This window comes from Oncorhynchus keta, chromosome 27 (assembly GCF_023373465.1).
Source record: "Oncorhynchus keta strain PuntledgeMale-10-30-2019 chromosome 27, Oket_V2, whole genome shotgun sequence".
Taxonomy (NCBI): domain Eukaryota; kingdom Metazoa; phylum Chordata; class Actinopteri; order Salmoniformes; family Salmonidae; genus Oncorhynchus; species Oncorhynchus keta.
This window is the reverse complement of record NC_068447.1, coordinates 30,831,964-30,849,343: the sequence shown is the minus strand read 5'-3', so window position 1 is coordinate 30,849,343 and position 17,380 is coordinate 30,831,964. Positions and strand designations below refer to the sequence as shown.

The window sequence follows — 17,380 nt, the reverse complement described above, 5'->3', positions numbered from 1 at the left end:
ACTTTCCACACAGACCTAGCCCCGCCCCTGTCACTCAAGGAGCGCATTTGTTGGTCCTCTACCACGAGACACTTGTGTTCAGTCTGCATGGTCAATGCAGCACATGCAACAATGTTATTGACAATAATGCTGTTTTCACTTTGCTTCTTAATATAAATCCACTAGCGTTCTAATATTACACTATTCGTTTGTGTTTCTTAAATCAGCAAACAGCTATTTTTTCTTTCCTTAGCAAGTTGCCCTAAATTTTGTGAGACGCTAATTGTTAGCCGCTAATGCTAATAGCTAGCTACCTAGCAAATAAATGTACTGAGTAAGAGCAAACGTAGCTAGCTAATACAGCCTGATAATACCAGTGATGGTGTAGACCTAAATCAGCATGTTGTTTGTGCAACAGTATCTTCTAAATCAAAGAGGACTATGCAAAGCAAGAATATGTTAGCTAAGAGAAAATTGCAATGTAGCCAAAGTTTATAGGGTCCCCTAAGAAACACTTATTTTTGTTAATTTTTTTTTTTTTTTTAACCTTTATTTAACCAGGCAAGTCAGTTAAGAATACATTCTTATTTTCAATGACGGCCTGGGAACAGCGGGTTAACTGCCTGTTCAGGGGCAGAACGACAGATTTGTACCTTGTCAGCTCGGGGGTTTGAACTCGCAACCTTCCGGTTCCTAGTCCAACGCTCTAACCACTAGGCTACGCTGCCGCCCCAATCAGCAATTTAGTTCCTACCCTGTCACAAAAACTCCTCCCTGGGATTTTAATTTGTTAGAAGTCTTTCTATTTTTGCTCTAATTCGCAAGTCAAATCGCAATTGCAACATTTGGTTAAAGATAAATCCTACATTATTTGCCCATATTGTGCAGCCCTAGGTGGCAGTGTGTAAATGATCTCAATTGAGCAGTGGTGTAGAGTACTTAAGTAAAAATGCTTTCAAGTACTTCTTAAGTAATTTTTTTGCTATCTTTACATTACTATTTTTTTTTTTAATTTGACAGCTTTTACTTTTACTTCACTACAATCCTAAATAAGATACTGTACTTTTTACTCCATACATTTTACCTGATACCTAAAAGTACTTTTTGAATGCTTAGCAGGACAGGAAAATGGTCCAATTCACGCACTTGTCAAGAGAACATCCCTGGTCATCTACTGCCTCTGATCTGGAGGACTCATAAACACAAATGCTTCGTTTGTAAATTATGTCTGAGTGTTGGAGTGTGCCCCTGGCTATACATACATAAAAAAAAAATAAAAAAAATGGTTAGCTTAATATAAGGAATTTGAAATTATTTACACTTTTACTTTTGATACTTAATTACATTTATTTTTGATACACAAGTATATTTAAAACCAAATACTTTTAGACTTTTACTAAAGTAGTATTTTACTGGGTGACTTTCCCTTTTACTTGAATCATTTTTAATTAACACCATCTTTACTTTTACTCAAGTATGACAATTGGGTACTTTTTCGACCACTGCAATTGAGTGCATGCAGGAAATGCAGAAATGATAAAAGTGGTGAAATTTGTTTTGGTTGAAGTTGAATCCAAGATGGCGTAGCAGTAAGTCGTCCTGTGGTATCCTGTGGTATCGTCTCTCTGTAAATATCTGTAAATATTGTCTCTTTTTCGTTTTAGATATTTTTCTTCGCATATCTTTAAAAACATTTAGCTAAACCTAAGCTTCCAAATACTCTCCTGCAATCTGCCTCACCCAATGTAGCTACTTTTCCTAAAGTATTTATATTTACTTCGGAACCAGAACCCCTCAACTGAAGCTAGCCAGCTAACCACCAGCTATGCTAGCGGTCTTCAGCTAACCGGTCATCAGCTAACCTTTAGCTCGGAAAGCTCTCGCCAGTTCGAACAACGCGACTCTAACCAGAGCATAACGGACCTATTTATTTTTTATCCCCGGATTCCCTCCGCAAACGGAACATTTTTTTCAGCTGGATCTTCACAACTAGCTATCGAGCTAAACCGCAACCCTGGTTGATTACTCCTGGCTAGCGTTTCCACCCACGTAGCTTGAAGCTAGCCCGGCCAGAGCTCCTGTGTTCCTAGCATACTCCTGGGCTTCTATACCCGGATCCACGACCGGTCTATCGATGTCACTGCACGAAGAGGAATAAACAGACTCACCCCATCACGACGTCCTCCAAAGGCTAACTCTCTAGCCCTCGCTATCTCCTTGCTTGCTAATTCGGCATGCTAACAGCTAGCTTGTTTAGCCCAGGTCCGCTAACTACTACCTTGTTTACCCCGGCCTGCTAATCTGTTAGCTTGTTAGCACAGGCCTGCTAACCGTCTGCATCGCAGTGGCACATATGTACTTTCTATCTCTTCCCGATTTTTAAAATGTGTTTATACCTTCCGGAAACCTGCCTCACCCAATGTGATACGGAATCGCTATTATTTTTTATTTTTAGAACACACTCAAGAACCTCCAGAAGCTAACCAGCTACAAGCTATTTAGTCATTGTTAGTTTTTTAAAACCTGGATAACACTCGCCAGTCCAGCCCCCCTGCCCCATCCACCGCTGCCCCTGGACTCTGATCACTTGGCTACATAGCTGATGCACGCTGGACTGTCCATTAATCACGGTACTCCATTCTGCTTGTTTGTTTTATCTGTCGGCCCCGTTGCCTAGTCAATGCCATTTTACCTGCTGTTGTTATGCTAGCTGATTAGCTGTTGTCTCACCCACTGTTTTAGCTAGCTTTCCCAATTCAACACCTGTGATTACTGTATGCCTCGCTGTATGTCTCTCTCAAATGTCAATATGCCTCGTATACTGTTGCTCAGGTTAGTTATCATTGTTTTAGTTCACAATGGAGCCCCTAGTCCCACTCCTCATACCCCTGATACCTCCTTTGTCCCACCTCCCACATATGCGGTGACCTCACCCATGACAACCAGCATGTCCAGAGATAAAACCTCTCTCATCATCACCCAGTGCCTGGGCTTACTTCCGCCGTACCCGCACCCCACCATACCCCTGTCTGCGCATTATGCCCTGAATATATTCTACCATGCCCAGAAACCTGCTCCTCTTATTCTCTGTCCCCAACGCTCTAGGCGACCAGTTTTGATAGCCTTTAGCCGCACCCTCATACTACTCCTTCTCTGTTCCGCGGGTGATGTGGAGGTAAACCCAGGCCCTGCATGTCCCCAGGCACCCTCATTTGTTGACTTCTGTGATCAAAAAAGCCTTGGTTTCATGCATGTCAACATCAGAAGCCTCCTCCCTAAGTTTGTTTTACTCACTGCTTTAGCACACTCTGCTAACCCTGATGTCCTTGCCGTGTCTGAATCCTGGCTCAGGAAGGCCACCAAAAATTCAGAGATTTCCATACCCAACTATAACATCTTCCGTCAAGATAGAACTGCCAAAGGGGGAGGAGTTGCAGTCTACTGCAGAGATAGCCTGCAAAGTAATGTCATACTTTCCAGGTCCATACCCAAACAGTTCGAACTACTAATTCTGAAAATTACTCTCTCCAGAAATAAGTCTCTCACTGTTGCCGCCTGCTACCGACCCCCCTCAGCTCCCAGCTGTGCCCTGGACACCATTTGTGAATTGATTGCCCCCCATCTAGCTTCAGAGTTTGTTCTGTTAGGTGACCTAAACTGGGATTTGCTTAACACCCCGGCAGTCCTACAATCTAAGCTAGATGCCCTCAATCTCACACAAATCATCAAGGAACCCACCAGGTACAACCCTAACTCTGTAAGCAAGGGCACCCTCATAGACGTCATCCTGACCAACTGGCCCTCCAAATACACCTCTGCTGTCTTCAACCAGGATCTCAGCGACCACTGCCTCATTGCCTGTATCCGCTACGGTGCCGCAGTCAAACGACCACCCTCATCACTGTCAAACGCTCCCTAAAACACTTCTGTGAGCAGGCCTTTCTAATCGACCTGGCCCGGGTATCCTGGAAGGACATTGACCTCATCCCGTCAGTTGAGGATGCCTGGTCATTCTTTAAGAGTAACTTCCTCACCATTTTAGATAAGCATGCTCCGTTCAAAAAATGCAGAACTAAGAACAGATACAGCCCTTGGTTCACTCCAGACCTGACTGCCCTCGACCAGCACAAAAACATCCTGTGGCGGACTGCAATAGCATCGAACAGTCCCCACGATATGCAACTGTTCAGGGAAGTCAGGAACCAATACACGCAGTCAGTCAGGAAAGCTAAGGCCAGCTTCTTCAGGCAGAAGTTTGCATCCTGTAGCGCCAACTCCAAAAAGTTCTGGGACACTGAAGTCCATGGAGAACAAGAGCACCTCCTCCCAGCTTCCCATTGCACTGAGGCTAGGGAACACGGTCACCACCGACAAATCCATGATTATCGAAAACTTCAACAAGCATTTCTCAACGGCTGGCCATGCCTTCCGCCTGGCTACTCCTACCTCGGCCAACAGCTCCGGCCCCCCCGCAGCTCCTCGCCCAAGCCTCTCCAGGTTCTCCTTTACCCAAATCCAGATAACAGATGTTCTGAAAGAGCTGCAAAACCTGGACCCGTATAAATCAGCTGGGCTTGACAATCTGGACCCTCTATTTCTGAAACTATCCGCCGCCATTGTCGCAACCCCTATTACCAGCCTGTTCAACCTCTCCTTCATATCGTCTGAGATCCCCAAGGATTGGAAAGCTGCTGCAGTCATCCCCCTCTTCAAAGGGGGAGACACCCTGGACCCAAACTGTTACAGACCTATATCCATTCTGCCCTGCCTATCTAAGGTCTTCGAAAGCCAAGTCAACAAACAGGTCACTGACCATCTCGAATCCCACCGTACCTTCTCCGCTATGCAATCTGGTTTCTGAGCTGGTCACGGGTGCACCTCAGCCACACTCAAGGTACTAAACGACATCATAACCGCCATCGATAAAAGACAGTACTGTGCAGCCGTCTTCATCGACCTTGCCAAGGCTTTCGACTCTGTCAATCACCAGATTCTTATCGGCAGACTCAGTAGCCTCGGTTTTTCGGATGACTGCCTTGCCTGGTTCACCAATTACTTTGCAGACAGAGTTCAGTGTGTCAAATCGGAGGGCATGCTGTCCGGTCCTCTGGCAGTCTCTATGGGGGTGCCACAGGGTTCAATTCTCGGGCCGACTCTTTTCTCTGTATATATCAATGATGTTGGTCTTGCTGCGGGCGATTCCCTGATCCACCTCTACGCAGACGACACCATTCTATATACTTTCGGCCCGTCATTGGACACTGTGCTATCTAACCTCCAAACGAGCTTCAATGCCATACAACACTCCTTCCGTGGCCTCCAACTGCTCTTGAACGCTAGTAAAACCAAATGCATGCTTTTCAACCGATCGCTGCCTGCACCCGCATGCCCGACTAGCATCACCACACTGGATGGTTCCGACCTTGAATATGTGGACACCTATAAGTACCTAGGTGTCTGGCTAGACTGCAAACTCTCCTTCCAGACCCATATCAAACATATCCAATCGAAAATCAAATCAAGAGTCAGCTTTCTATTCCGCAACAAAGCCTCCTTCACTCACGCTGCCAAGCTTACCCTAGTAAAACTGACTATGCTACCGATCCTCGACTTCGGTAATGTCATCTACAAAATCGCTTCCAACACTCTACTCAGCAAACTGGATGCAGTTTATCACAGTGCCATCCGTTTTGTCACTAAAGCACCTTATACTACCCACCACTGCGACTTGTATGCTCTAGTCGGCTGGCCCTCGCTACATATTCGTCGCCAGACCCACTGGCTCCAGGTCATCTACAAGGCCATGCTAGGTAAAGCTCCGCCTTATCTCAGTTCACTGGTCACGATGGCAACACCCATCCGTAGCACGCGCTCCAGCAGGTGTATCTCACTGATCATCCCTAAAGCCAACACCTCATTCGGCCGCCTTTCGGTACTCTGCTGCCTGTGACTGGAACGAATTGCAAAAATCGCTGAAGTTGGAGACTTTTATCTCCCTCACCAACTTCAAACATCAGCTATCTGAGCAGCTAACTGATCGCTGCAGCTGTATATAACCTATTGGTAAATAGCCCACCCATTTTCACCTACCTCATCCCCACAGTTTTTATTTATTTACTTTTCTGCTCTTTTGCACACCAATATCTCTACCTGTACATGATCATCTGATCATTTATCACTCCAGTGTTAATCTGCAATATTGTAATTATTTGCCTACCTCCTCATGCCTTTTGCACACATTGTATATAGACTCCCCTTTTTTTCTACTGTGTTATTGACTTGTTAATTGTTTACTCCATGTGTAACTCTGTGTTGTCTGTTCACACTGCTATGCTTTATCTTGGCCAGGTCGCAGTTGCAAATGAGAACTTGTTCTCAACTAGCCTACCTGGTTAAATAGAGGTTAAAAAAAATAAAAAATTGAATAGTATAAAACAATCGGAATGGAGAGACTTATTGATATCACTTAGAATGTATGTGTTGCCTTCCTCGGATTACTCACTACTCATAAAGGAAATGTAGAACTTGTATTATTCAAAAACTAAAAATACCGTCAAATACCGTTCAACTTTAAAAAAAATACTTTGGCCATATCGCCCAGTCCTAGTTTGTGTGTGTGTGAAGAGTATGAGGGTTGTAGTGAGCTGTAGCTAGTATGTGTTTGTAGTGTATAGTCTAGTAGTATGTGTGTGTAGTGTATAGTCTAGTAGTATGTGTGTGTAGTGTCTAGTACTTACAGCTAGTTGCCTTTAAGGGTGGCGTGGTGTGTGTAGTGTGTATGAGGTAATGTGTAGTGTACAGCAGCAGTGTGGTACTCACAGCTTGTTGCCTTTGAGGGCTGCGTGGTGCAGCAGGTTGAAGCCGCGGTTGTTCTGCTGGGTGAAGTCGATGTTGGGCACCACCGCCAGGATCTCAATGATGTTCCGGAAGTCTTTGGCGATGGCGTCGTGCAGTGGTGTGTCTCCATACGAGTCCTGGTGGGATAGGAGGAGAAAGTAGTTAGCCCTATAATAAATTATATGAGGTTAGTTTAGAGGATGGTTGCCCCTAAAGGAGAGGGTTATAACTTGGGCAGGGAGAGCTGATCCTAAATCTGTACAGCATCTTGTCCTAATAGCAGTCCTGGAGGGAAGTGAGATATGGCCGTAAAGGTACACATATTCGTACAAAACCATTCGGTACAGGGACCTCAGTTCAGTCAGCACTGTGAACCCAAATTGATAAAAAAATATATATATAACAAATAAATACACTAGGCTAAATACACTAGGCTATGCATACACTGCGTTGTATGCCTCGAGTAAATCTGAGCTGAAAAAAACTATTTCTGGCTTATTCGGTTAAAAGAACTAGAGCCTATGTGCAAGTTGTAATCTAAATTAAAATCTTAATTGGCGCACTTCAAATTGTCCTTTTGAGAGGCGCAGTCGGGAACTCGTTCTGTACAATGGCGAGTGTTGGGGTCGATAAACCAGGAGGATTCTCCATCATCGTTTAAATCTCCAGTTGGGAACATTCTGGCTTCCCAGTAGATTACAATGGTGATGGAAAGAGAGAGTACGTCACCACTGCTCCACGAGAATAGCCAATGCAGCTGTCAACACCTCAAACATGTTGCACATTTACGCCGACATCACCCAGTATCCTACTCCCGGAGCAAGACATAACACACACAACTCCAGGCAGCCATTCCACTCCACCTGAGCATGCACACTGCACAAGCGGAAAAATGAAATATCCCGAGCCGTACCCAAAACCAGAGACTTGTTGTGAGGCATAAGGAGCTGTTTTGAGGTGTGGCCATTTGAGTAAAGCCCAGACAGAGAGCTGGAGAGACATCTAAATGGCTTTAATGAGCTCAACAACTAGACCCAAGTGAGCAGAAAAATCACACAGCCCTTATAGAAAAATGTATCAGGCTGGGTGGGGGTGAATGTGTGTGTCCATTTTAGATAACATAGTACTTTATTAATCACACAAAGGGAAAATGTAATTGTACCGGCCAATAGATATACCAACAATAAATACACAACAAATGACAAAGACACTAAAAGCAGCACATAATTCAGAAAGTATTCAGACCCTTGACATTTTCCACTTTTTGTTAAATTACATCCTTATTCTATAATGTATTAACATAATAATTCTCATCAATCTACACAAAATACCTCATAATGACAAAGCGACAACAGGTTTTTAGAATTTTTTGCAAATGTATAAAAAATAAAAACAGATACTTTATTTACATAAGAATTCAGACCCTTTGCTATGAGACTCGAAATTGAGCTCAATTGGTGCATCCTGTTTCAATTGATCATCCTTGATGTTTCTACAACTAATTGATCATTAGAAAACCCTTTTGCAATTATGTTAGCAGAGCTGAAAACTGTTGCTGTTAAAAGAAGCAATAAAACTGGCCTTCTTTAGACTAGTTGAGTATCTGGAGCATCAGCAATTGTGGGTTCAATTACAGGCTCAACATGGCCAGAAACAAAGAACTTTCTTCTGAAACTCGTCAGTATATTCTTGTTCTGAGAAATTAAAGAAATTGAAAAACAAACTGAGGATCTCGTACAACGCTGTGTCCTCCTCCCTTCACAGAACAGCGCAAACTGGCTCAACCAGAATAGAAAGATGAATGGGAGGCCCCGGTGCACAACTGAGCAAGAGGACAAGTACATTAGATTGTCAGAACAACAGTTTTCAGCTGTGCTAACATAATTGCAGAAGGGTTTTCTAATGATCAATTAGCCTTTGAAAGTGATAAACTTGGATTAGCTAACGCAACGTGAATACAGGAGTGATGGTTGCTGATAATGGGTCTCTGTACGCCTATGTAGATATTCCCCATTAAAAATCTGCCGTTTCCAGCTACAATAGTCATTTACAACATTAACAATGTCTACACTATATTTCTGATCAATTTGATGTTATTTCAAATGGACAAAAAATGTACTTTTCTTTAAAAAACAAGGACATTTCTAAGGGACCCCAAACTTTTGAACAGTAGTGTATATTTATTTTATTTATTTATTTCACCTTTATTTAACCAGGTAGGCAAGTTGAGAACAAGTTCTCATTTACAATTGCGACCTGGCCAAGATAAAGCAAAGCAGTTCGACAGATACAACGACACAGAGTTACACATGGAGTAAAACAAACATACAGTCAATAATACAATATAAACAAGTCTATATACAATGTGAGCAAATTAGGTGAGAAGGGAGGTAAAGGCAAAAAAGGCCATGGTGGCAAAGTAAATACAATATAGCAAGTAAAACACTGGAATGGTAGTTTTGCAATGGAAGAATGTGCAAAGTAGAAATAAAAATAATGGGGTGCAAAGGAGCAAAATAAATAAATAAATAAATTAAATACAGTTGGGAAAGAGGTAGTTGTTTGGGCTAAATTATAGGTGGGCTATGTACAGTTGCAGTAATCTGTAAGATGCTCTGACAGTTGGTGCTTAAAGCTAGTGAGGGAGATAAGTGTCTCCAGTTTCAGAGATTTTTGTAGTTCGTTCCAGTCATTGGCAGCAGAGAACTGGAAGGAGAGGCGGCCAAAGAAAGAATTGGTTTTGGGGGTGACTAGAGAGATATACCTGCTGGAGCGTGTGCTACAGGTGGGAGATGCTATGGTGACCAGCGAGCTGAGATAAGGGGGACTTTACCTAGCAGGGTCTTGTAGATGACATGGAGCCAGTGGGTTTGGCGACGAGTATGAAGCGAGGGCTAGCCAACGAGAGCGTACAGGTCGCAATGGTGGGTAGTATATGGGGCTTTGGTGACAAAACGGATTGCACTGTGATAGACTGCATCCAATTTGTTGAGTAGGGTATTGGAGGCTATTTTGTAAATGACATCGCCAAAGTCGAGGATTGGTAGGATGGTCAGTTTTACAAGGGTATGTTTGGCAGCATGAGTGAAGGATGCTTTGTTGCGAAATAGGAAGCCAATTCTAGATTTAACTTTGGATTGGAGATGTTTGATATGGGTCTGGAAGGAGAGTTTACAGTCTAACCAGACACCTAAGTATTTGTAGTTGTCCACGTATTCTAAGTCAGAGCCGTCCAGAGTAGTGATGTTGGACAGGCGGGTAGGTGCAGGTAGCGATCGGTTGAAGAGCATGCATTTAGTTTTACTTGTATTTAAGAGCAATTGGAGGCCACGGAAGGAGAGTTGTATGGCATTGAAGCTTGCCTGGAGGGTTGTTAACACAGTGTCCAAAGAAGGGCCAGAAGTATACAGAATGGTGTCGTCTGCGTAGAGGTGGATCAGGGACTCACCAGCAGCAAGAGCGACCTCATTGATGTATACAGAGAAGAGAGTCGGTCCAAGAATTGAACCCTGTGGCACCCCCATAAAGACTGCCAGAGGTCCGGACAGCAGACCCTCTGATTTGACACACTGAACTCTGTTTGAGAAGTAGTTGGTGAACCAGGCGAGGCAATCATTTGAGAAACCAAGGCTGTCGAGTCTGCCGATGAGGATGTGGTGGTTGACAGAGTCGAAAGCCTTGGCCAGATCAATGAATACGGCTGCACAGTAATGTTTCTTATCGATGGCGGTTAAGATATCGTTTAGGACCTTGAGCGTGGCTGAGGTGCACCCATGACCAGCTCTGAAACCAGATTGCATAGCAGAGAAGGTATGGTGAGATTCGAAATGGTCGGTAATCTGTTTTCTGACTTGGCTTTCGAAGACCTTAGAAAGGCATGGTAGGATAGATATAGGTCTGTAGCAGTTTGGGTCAAGAGTGTCCCCCCCTTTGAAGAGGGGGATGACCGCAGCTGCTTTCCAATCTTTGGGAATCTCAGACGACACGAAAGAGAGTTTGAACAGGATAGTAATAGGGGTGGCAACAATTTCGGCAGATTATTTTAGAAAGAAAGGGTCCAGATTGTCTAGCCCGGCTGATTTGTAGGGGTCCAGATTTTTCAGAACATCAGCTGAATGGATTTGGGAGAAGGAGAAATGGGGAAGGCTTGGGCGAGTTGCTGTTGGGGGTGCAGTGCTGTTGACCGGGGTAGGAGTAGCCAGGTGGAAAGCATGGCCAGCCGTAGAAAAATGCTTATTGAAATTCTCAATTATGGTGGATTTATCAGTGGTGACAGTGTTTCCTATCTTCAGTGCAGTGGGCAGCTGGGAGGAGGTGTTCTTATTCTCCATGGACTTTACAGTGTATATAACGTGTTTGTTAAAAAGCTCCAAAGCAGAAGATAAAAAGGATGCTGTTTTCGAGAGACTTGTGAGAGTGTGTTTGTGCGTGAACGTGTGTGTTTTATATGTATGGGCAGTGAGCCTGACAGGTGAAAGCATGAACAAAAGTAGTGAATTATATAGGGAAAAGGATGCCATTTAAGGCACAGGTAATGTAAATCTTATTAGTCGGTACTGACCTGTACGTTGATGTCGGCCAAGTGTTCTGACAGCACGCGCACCACGTCGGTAAAGCCCTTGTTGACGGCTATGTGCAGTGCCGTGCACATGGAGTTGTTCAGTAAGTTCACATTGGCCCCTTTGCTCAGCAGCAGCCGCGCAATCTCCGCCTGGTTCCTGCACACACACACACACACACACACACACACACACACACACACACACACACACACACACACACACACACACACACACACACACACACACACACACACACACACACACACACACACACACACACACACTTAGGCCTAAGCATAATAATATCTAGTTAGCATATTCATTTCAATATGCATTACTCGATGCATTTTCATATAATTGTTGTGTTTTGTATTTATTTACTCATTCTGATAAATGAATTTCAGCTTTGGCAATATTTACCAATGACTTCCACACCAATGAAGCCTCACTGGATTGGACTGAATTGAAAATGGAGAACAAACCACTAAAACACGCAGGCCTGAATAACAAACCCACAGCACAAGGCTCATAACAGATCCATCCCAAAGCTGATCCTTGTTTACATGCCATGTAACCACCGAGAGACCCAAGGGATACTTGTAAATCCCATCGATGGCTCATTTTCTCATAGATGGAATCTAAAACTGCCTATCTAATCCCTGTTCTGTCGTGTGGAGGATTAGGGACAAAGGTAATGCCTGTCTGTGTCTGTTTCTGTGTGTGTGTGTGGAGTGATTTCACTGAACCCAATGCACCCCAGCTGGAGAAATGGACAAGCCCAAATCCAATTAAATCCAGATAACCCCTCCCCATAACTTGTTTGCTCACAATGTGAATACAGGATTTAGACGGCCACCTTCAGATGTCCCGTGGGTCTGTGTGTGCTCCTCTCACCCAAAGGCTGTGTAGTGCAGGGCGGTGTCTCCGTCCTCATCCTTCACCTTGATGGAGCTGTTGGCCTGCAGCAGAGCCAGGACCACCTCCATGTGGCCCTGGTGGGCTGCCACCTGCAGCGCCGTCTTGCCCTGGTTCTTTATATCCACCTGGAGAGATGTAACACACACAATCACATTAAGAAATGTAACACACACACACACAGTCTGAGGTGGGGAGTGAGCACACCTTGTCAGGGTATTTCTGCACGAGCTCTCTGACTTTGCTGGCACTGCCATGCGCCGCCTCGATGACCAGCCGGCTGGGGTTGTCCTGCTCTGTAGACTGAGACAGCAGCTTTTCCAGGACTGAAATGACTGTGTCTGGAGATGAGAGGGAGAAAGAAAGAAAGAAAGAAAGAAAGAAATAAAGAAAGAAATAAAGAAAGAAAGAAAGAAAGAAAGAAAGAAAGAAAGAAAGAAAGAAAGAAAGAAAGAAAGAAAGGAGAGAGAGAAGATCGGGAATAGAGGCCAACGAAAAAGGGGGGAGCGGGAGAGTGAAAAAAGACAATGTAGAGGAATAAAGAACAAGGGAAGGAGAAAAAAGAGAATGTGTGACATGTTAGTGATGGATTCGAGAGCGTGGGAAACAGTTTGTGCTGCGTTGCCCTCCAGGCCCCTCTAAACCCAGAGAGCACATACATACACACAGCGTTACCAAGACGGTTTGTAAAGTCAAGTCAAAGTACAATCATTGGAATGAGTCAAAATGTCCTCGTGCACCCTAACCCAGCATTATGAGCCTCTCGTCCCCACTCTGTGCCATCATTATGAATATGACAGACATAGAAAGAGGGGGGATTGAGTCAGGGCACTCAAGACTGGTAGAAGAAGCACACATTCATATACACACATGAGGAGCAGTAGAGGCACATATGCTGATGAGGCCTGTGGAGCTTCCCTCCAACATTTGTTTTATTTAAATGTTTTATTTGAACTTTATTTAACTAGGAAAGTCAGTTAAGAACAAATTCTTATTTATTACATGCATGGAAATGATACGGAGAGAGAAACCAGACATTTCAGAGACATGCAAATGAAACCCGTTGGCCATGCATGCGGAGACAGTGACCAGGAGAAACAGCGTTATGATTGGCTGTCTATGCAATAGACAGCCACTGTCACAGTCCTTGGCCAGTAGTGCATGCATGGCTTGCAGCAAGAGTGCTGGAAGAAGAGAGAGGGGTGGAGAGGGGGAATAAGGAAGGACAAAAAGCAGAGGTCGCTGGAAGACTGTTGGATAAGAGGCCCCCTTCCTCCTTTTTGCAAGGTCTAAGTAGTCCTTACTTCCGGATTCATTGGGGTTTTCAGCAGTCATGAGGTTGGCATCCACCTCCATGGTTTGGGCGGAGAGGCACGCCGGGTTAAAGGTCCACGTCTGGCCGCCGAAGGCCACTCGCAGGTCCCCATCTGCGTACACCTTCAGCACCTTGCCCATCTGCCCCAGGGCCTGATCGGAGGAGAAAGGAGGGGGTGTAAAAAACAGGAGGAGGTAGAAGGGTGGGAGGGCAGAGGAAAGAGAGGGAGGAGAGTGAAAAGACAGTGGTATTGACAGTGTTAGGACACCAGATGGGAAAGAATCCATAGGCCTGCTTACCTATTACACTTTCCTCACTTTGTCGCCTTTCTATCACGACCATTGATATGACAAGATTTTAGGTACATTAGGTATAAACACTAATCACTGGCCACGAATGAGAGGAGAAGGAGCGTTTCAAAGAACCTCCATCCAACCATGATTCATCTTGCCATCTCAAATACACTCTTTTCAGTTACCCATGCCACCCAGGGAAATTCTCAGGGCTTTTATTTATAGGTAAATGATCAAGATGCTTTGTTTTCGCAGAAGCCTTAAAGGCCCAGTGAAGTGAAAAACTAGCTTTTGCTGTGTTTTGTACTATATATTTCCACACTATGAGATTGGAAAAATACTGTGAAATTGTGAAAATGATAATGCCCTTTTAGTGTAAGAGCTGTTTGAAAAGACCGGCTGAAATGTTAGCCTGTTTTGGTGGGATGATGAGATACACCAGGCGGTAAATTAGTTAATAGACTAAAGGCATCTGCATGCTTCCCAGTCGAAACAGTTAGGTAGAGTTTGTGCATATATTATGACGACATTTTGTGACGTTTTGGACTTCGGTGAGGGTAATGACAATTTTTTCTGGAGGCAAGCCCAAGTTCGAAGTAGAAGTCTATGCCCCAAGTCAACAGTAAAGACTCTTCAATAAAGTCTTTGTTGTCATTCAACAAGATGTGATTCATTTTCATGCACATTTCTTCATAAAGAAATACTGCACCAAACATCTTAGATGTAAAATTGCTAAGATTGACTAAGATCTCTTCTGCAAAAACGTCAACATTTATAAGATTTCTTGAGTTATCTTAGATTAATTCTGACTATTTTGAGGAAGTGTATACTGGCTATGGCATCTCAAAATGGACAAACAGTAACTATTGCCGCTTTTTTCAAGTTATGAGGTTGGCTAGCTGAGTTTGGCTAGGTACTTTAACTGAAGCATATTGATGCCTTAATAAGAAAGAGAGTTTGAAACCTCTCTGCCAATAACAGCTAGTTTTCAGTTTCCCTCTCCCCACTCAGTTAGGCTACCGGAAGTTAGCGTTAGCCTACAGATAGTTAGCCTCAGCCTATGTCAACGTACTGGTGTCATGCTGTCTGTCCATTCTCCGTGGCCAGCCTGAAGCCTCTTTACACAGTCTATGTCTTCCAGTACTCGCACCAGCTCGCCCACACCAAACGTGTTGACCTACCGCAAGAAAGGGGAAGAAGACAGCAAATTGTTAGCGATGTGATGCTAATGCTAATCTGTCAGCATCCAGGACACCTACAGCACCCGATGTCAGAGGAAGGCCAAAAAGATCATCAAGGACATCAACCACCCGAGCCACGGCCTGTTCACCCCGCTGCCATCCAGAAGGTGAGATCAGTACAGGTGCATAAAAGCTGGGACCGACAGACTGAAAGACAGCTTCTATCTCAAGGCCATCAGACTGTTAAATAGACATCACTAGCTGGCTACCACCCGGTTACTCAACCCTGCGCCTTAGATATGGAATCACTGGCCACTTTAATAATGGAACACTAGTCTCTTTAATAATGTTTACATACTGATTTACTAATTTCATATGTACATAATGTATTATATTATTTTATTTTAGTCAATGCCACTCCAACATTGCTCATCCTAATATTTTTATACTTCTTAATTAATACTTTTACTTTTAGATTTGTGTCTATTGTTGTAAATTGTTAGATACTACTGCACTGTTGGAGCTAGAAACACAAGCATTTCGCTATACCCATTATAACATCTGCTAAATATGTGTATGTGACCAATACAATTTGATTTGATTAGCATCACATCGCTAGCTAATGCTAACCTACAGTATAAGACCATGCTGTGAGCCTGTATTCATTTCTCACTGGTAGAGCTAGAGTACCTTGGTCAGGGCACCTGGGTGGAAAGTCCAGCGGATGTTGTTGCTGTACTGGACTCTGACATCTCCCCGGTCAGTGATTCTGTGTACCGTCCCGATTTTGCAGATGTACTGTAAACACACAAATCAGATTTGATTTGCAGTTGCCGATTGTGGCCGGCCTTGGCATTGTCATTTCGCTGGCTCCATTGATTTGAAAGTAATACGTGCTTGTTGATTTTGTTCTATTGCACACCAGAGACCATTCACGCCAGCAACGTTACATAAACCTGGGTTCAAAGGTTCAAAATGGGGATACGGTACTCAGAATTTGAACCAGTACTTGCCTAACATAGCACATGCAGTGACAACATGGCATACACTTCAAAGTAGTTCTACGACTGGAGAAAGCTTGGAATGAGGTAAGACTCTTTTGATAAGATTATGTCAGAGAAATTCCACCAATTGACTTGGAGGGAGTTTAGTTTAGTACCTCTGCCATTTTGGGGTTCCATCCTCCGTGGCCCTCTTGCATCTGTCTGAGGATGTCTACTTCCAGGAGACACTTCACCTTGTCCCCCTGGTTGAAGGTGTGGCCTTCTGCACTCTCCTGCCTCTGCAGTTCTGCGTGCTCACCTGTGTACACACAAACCATAGATAAAAACACGTGACAACATACTCTACTGCAGTGCTTTCATATTGATCTGTAAGATACATACACTTCCAGTCAAAGGTTTTAGAACACCTACACATTCAAGTGTTTTTCTTTATTTTTTAAAACTATTTTTACTATTTTCTACATTGTAGAATAACAGTAAAGACATCAAAACTATGAAATAACACACATGGAATCATGTAGTAACCAAAAAAGTGTTAAACAAATCAAAATATATTTTAGATTCTTCAAATAGCTACTCTTCTCCTTGATGACAGCTTTGCACACTTTCGGCATTCTCTCAATCAGCTTCACCTGGAATGCTTTTCCAACAGTCTTGAAGGAGTTCCCACCATTTAAACCATTTATCCGGAGGCTGCATTCATTGTAGCTGGGGATTTTAACAAAGCTAATCTGAAAACAAGACTCCCTAAATTTTATCAGCATATCGATTGCGCAACCAGGGGTGGTAAAACCTTGGATCATTGTTACTCTAACTTCCGCGACGCATATAAGGCCCTGCCCCGCCCCCCTTTCGGAAAAGCTGACCACGACTCCATTTTGCTGATCCCTGCCTACAGGCAGAAGCTAAAACAAGAGGCTCCCACGCTGAGGTCTGTCCAACGCTGGTCAGACCAAGCTGACTCTACACTCCAAGACTGCTTCCATCACGTGGACTGGGACATGTTTCGTATTGCGTCAGATGAAAATATTGACGAATACGCTGATTCGGTGTGCGAGTTCATTAGAACGTGCGTCGAAGATGTCGTTCCCATAGCAACGATAAAAACATTCCCAAACCAGAAACCGTGGATTGATGGCAGCATTCGCGTGAAACTGAAAGCGCGAACCACTGCTTTTAATCAGGGCAAGGTGTCTGGTAACATGTCCGAATATAAACAATGCAGCTATTCCCTCCGCAAGGCTATTAAACAAGCTAAGCGTCAGTACAGAGACAAAGTGGAATCTCAATTCAA

At 43.9% G+C, this 17,380-nt stretch overlaps 1 protein-coding gene across 5 annotated transcripts in view; it reads right to left on the bottom strand.

Moving 5' to 3' along the window:
- Positions 1–17,380, bottom strand: part of LOC118359796 (E3 ubiquitin-protein ligase MIB2-like) — an 83,678-nt gene that overhangs the window by 17,720 nt on the left and 48,578 nt on the right. For 4 of the 5 annotated variants that reach the window (XM_035738540.2, XM_035738541.2, XM_035738537.2 and 1 more), the window contains 8 exons: positions 16,242–16,384; positions 15,773–15,880; positions 14,974–15,078; positions 13,598–13,760; positions 12,501–12,634; positions 12,273–12,421; positions 11,378–11,534; positions 6,799–6,953 (listed from right to left, as the gene is read on the bottom strand). In XM_035738540.2, coding sequence (XP_035594433.1) covers positions 6,799–6,953; positions 11,378–11,534; positions 12,273–12,421; positions 12,501–12,634; positions 13,598–13,760; positions 14,974–15,078; positions 15,773–15,880; positions 16,242–16,384 — 1,114 coding nt within the window. The remainder of the gene's footprint in view (positions 1–6,798; positions 6,954–11,377; positions 11,535–12,272; positions 12,422–12,500; positions 12,635–13,597; positions 13,761–14,973; positions 15,079–15,772; positions 15,881–16,241; positions 16,385–17,380) is intronic. The other variant, XM_035738538.2, reaches the window with a different exon arrangement.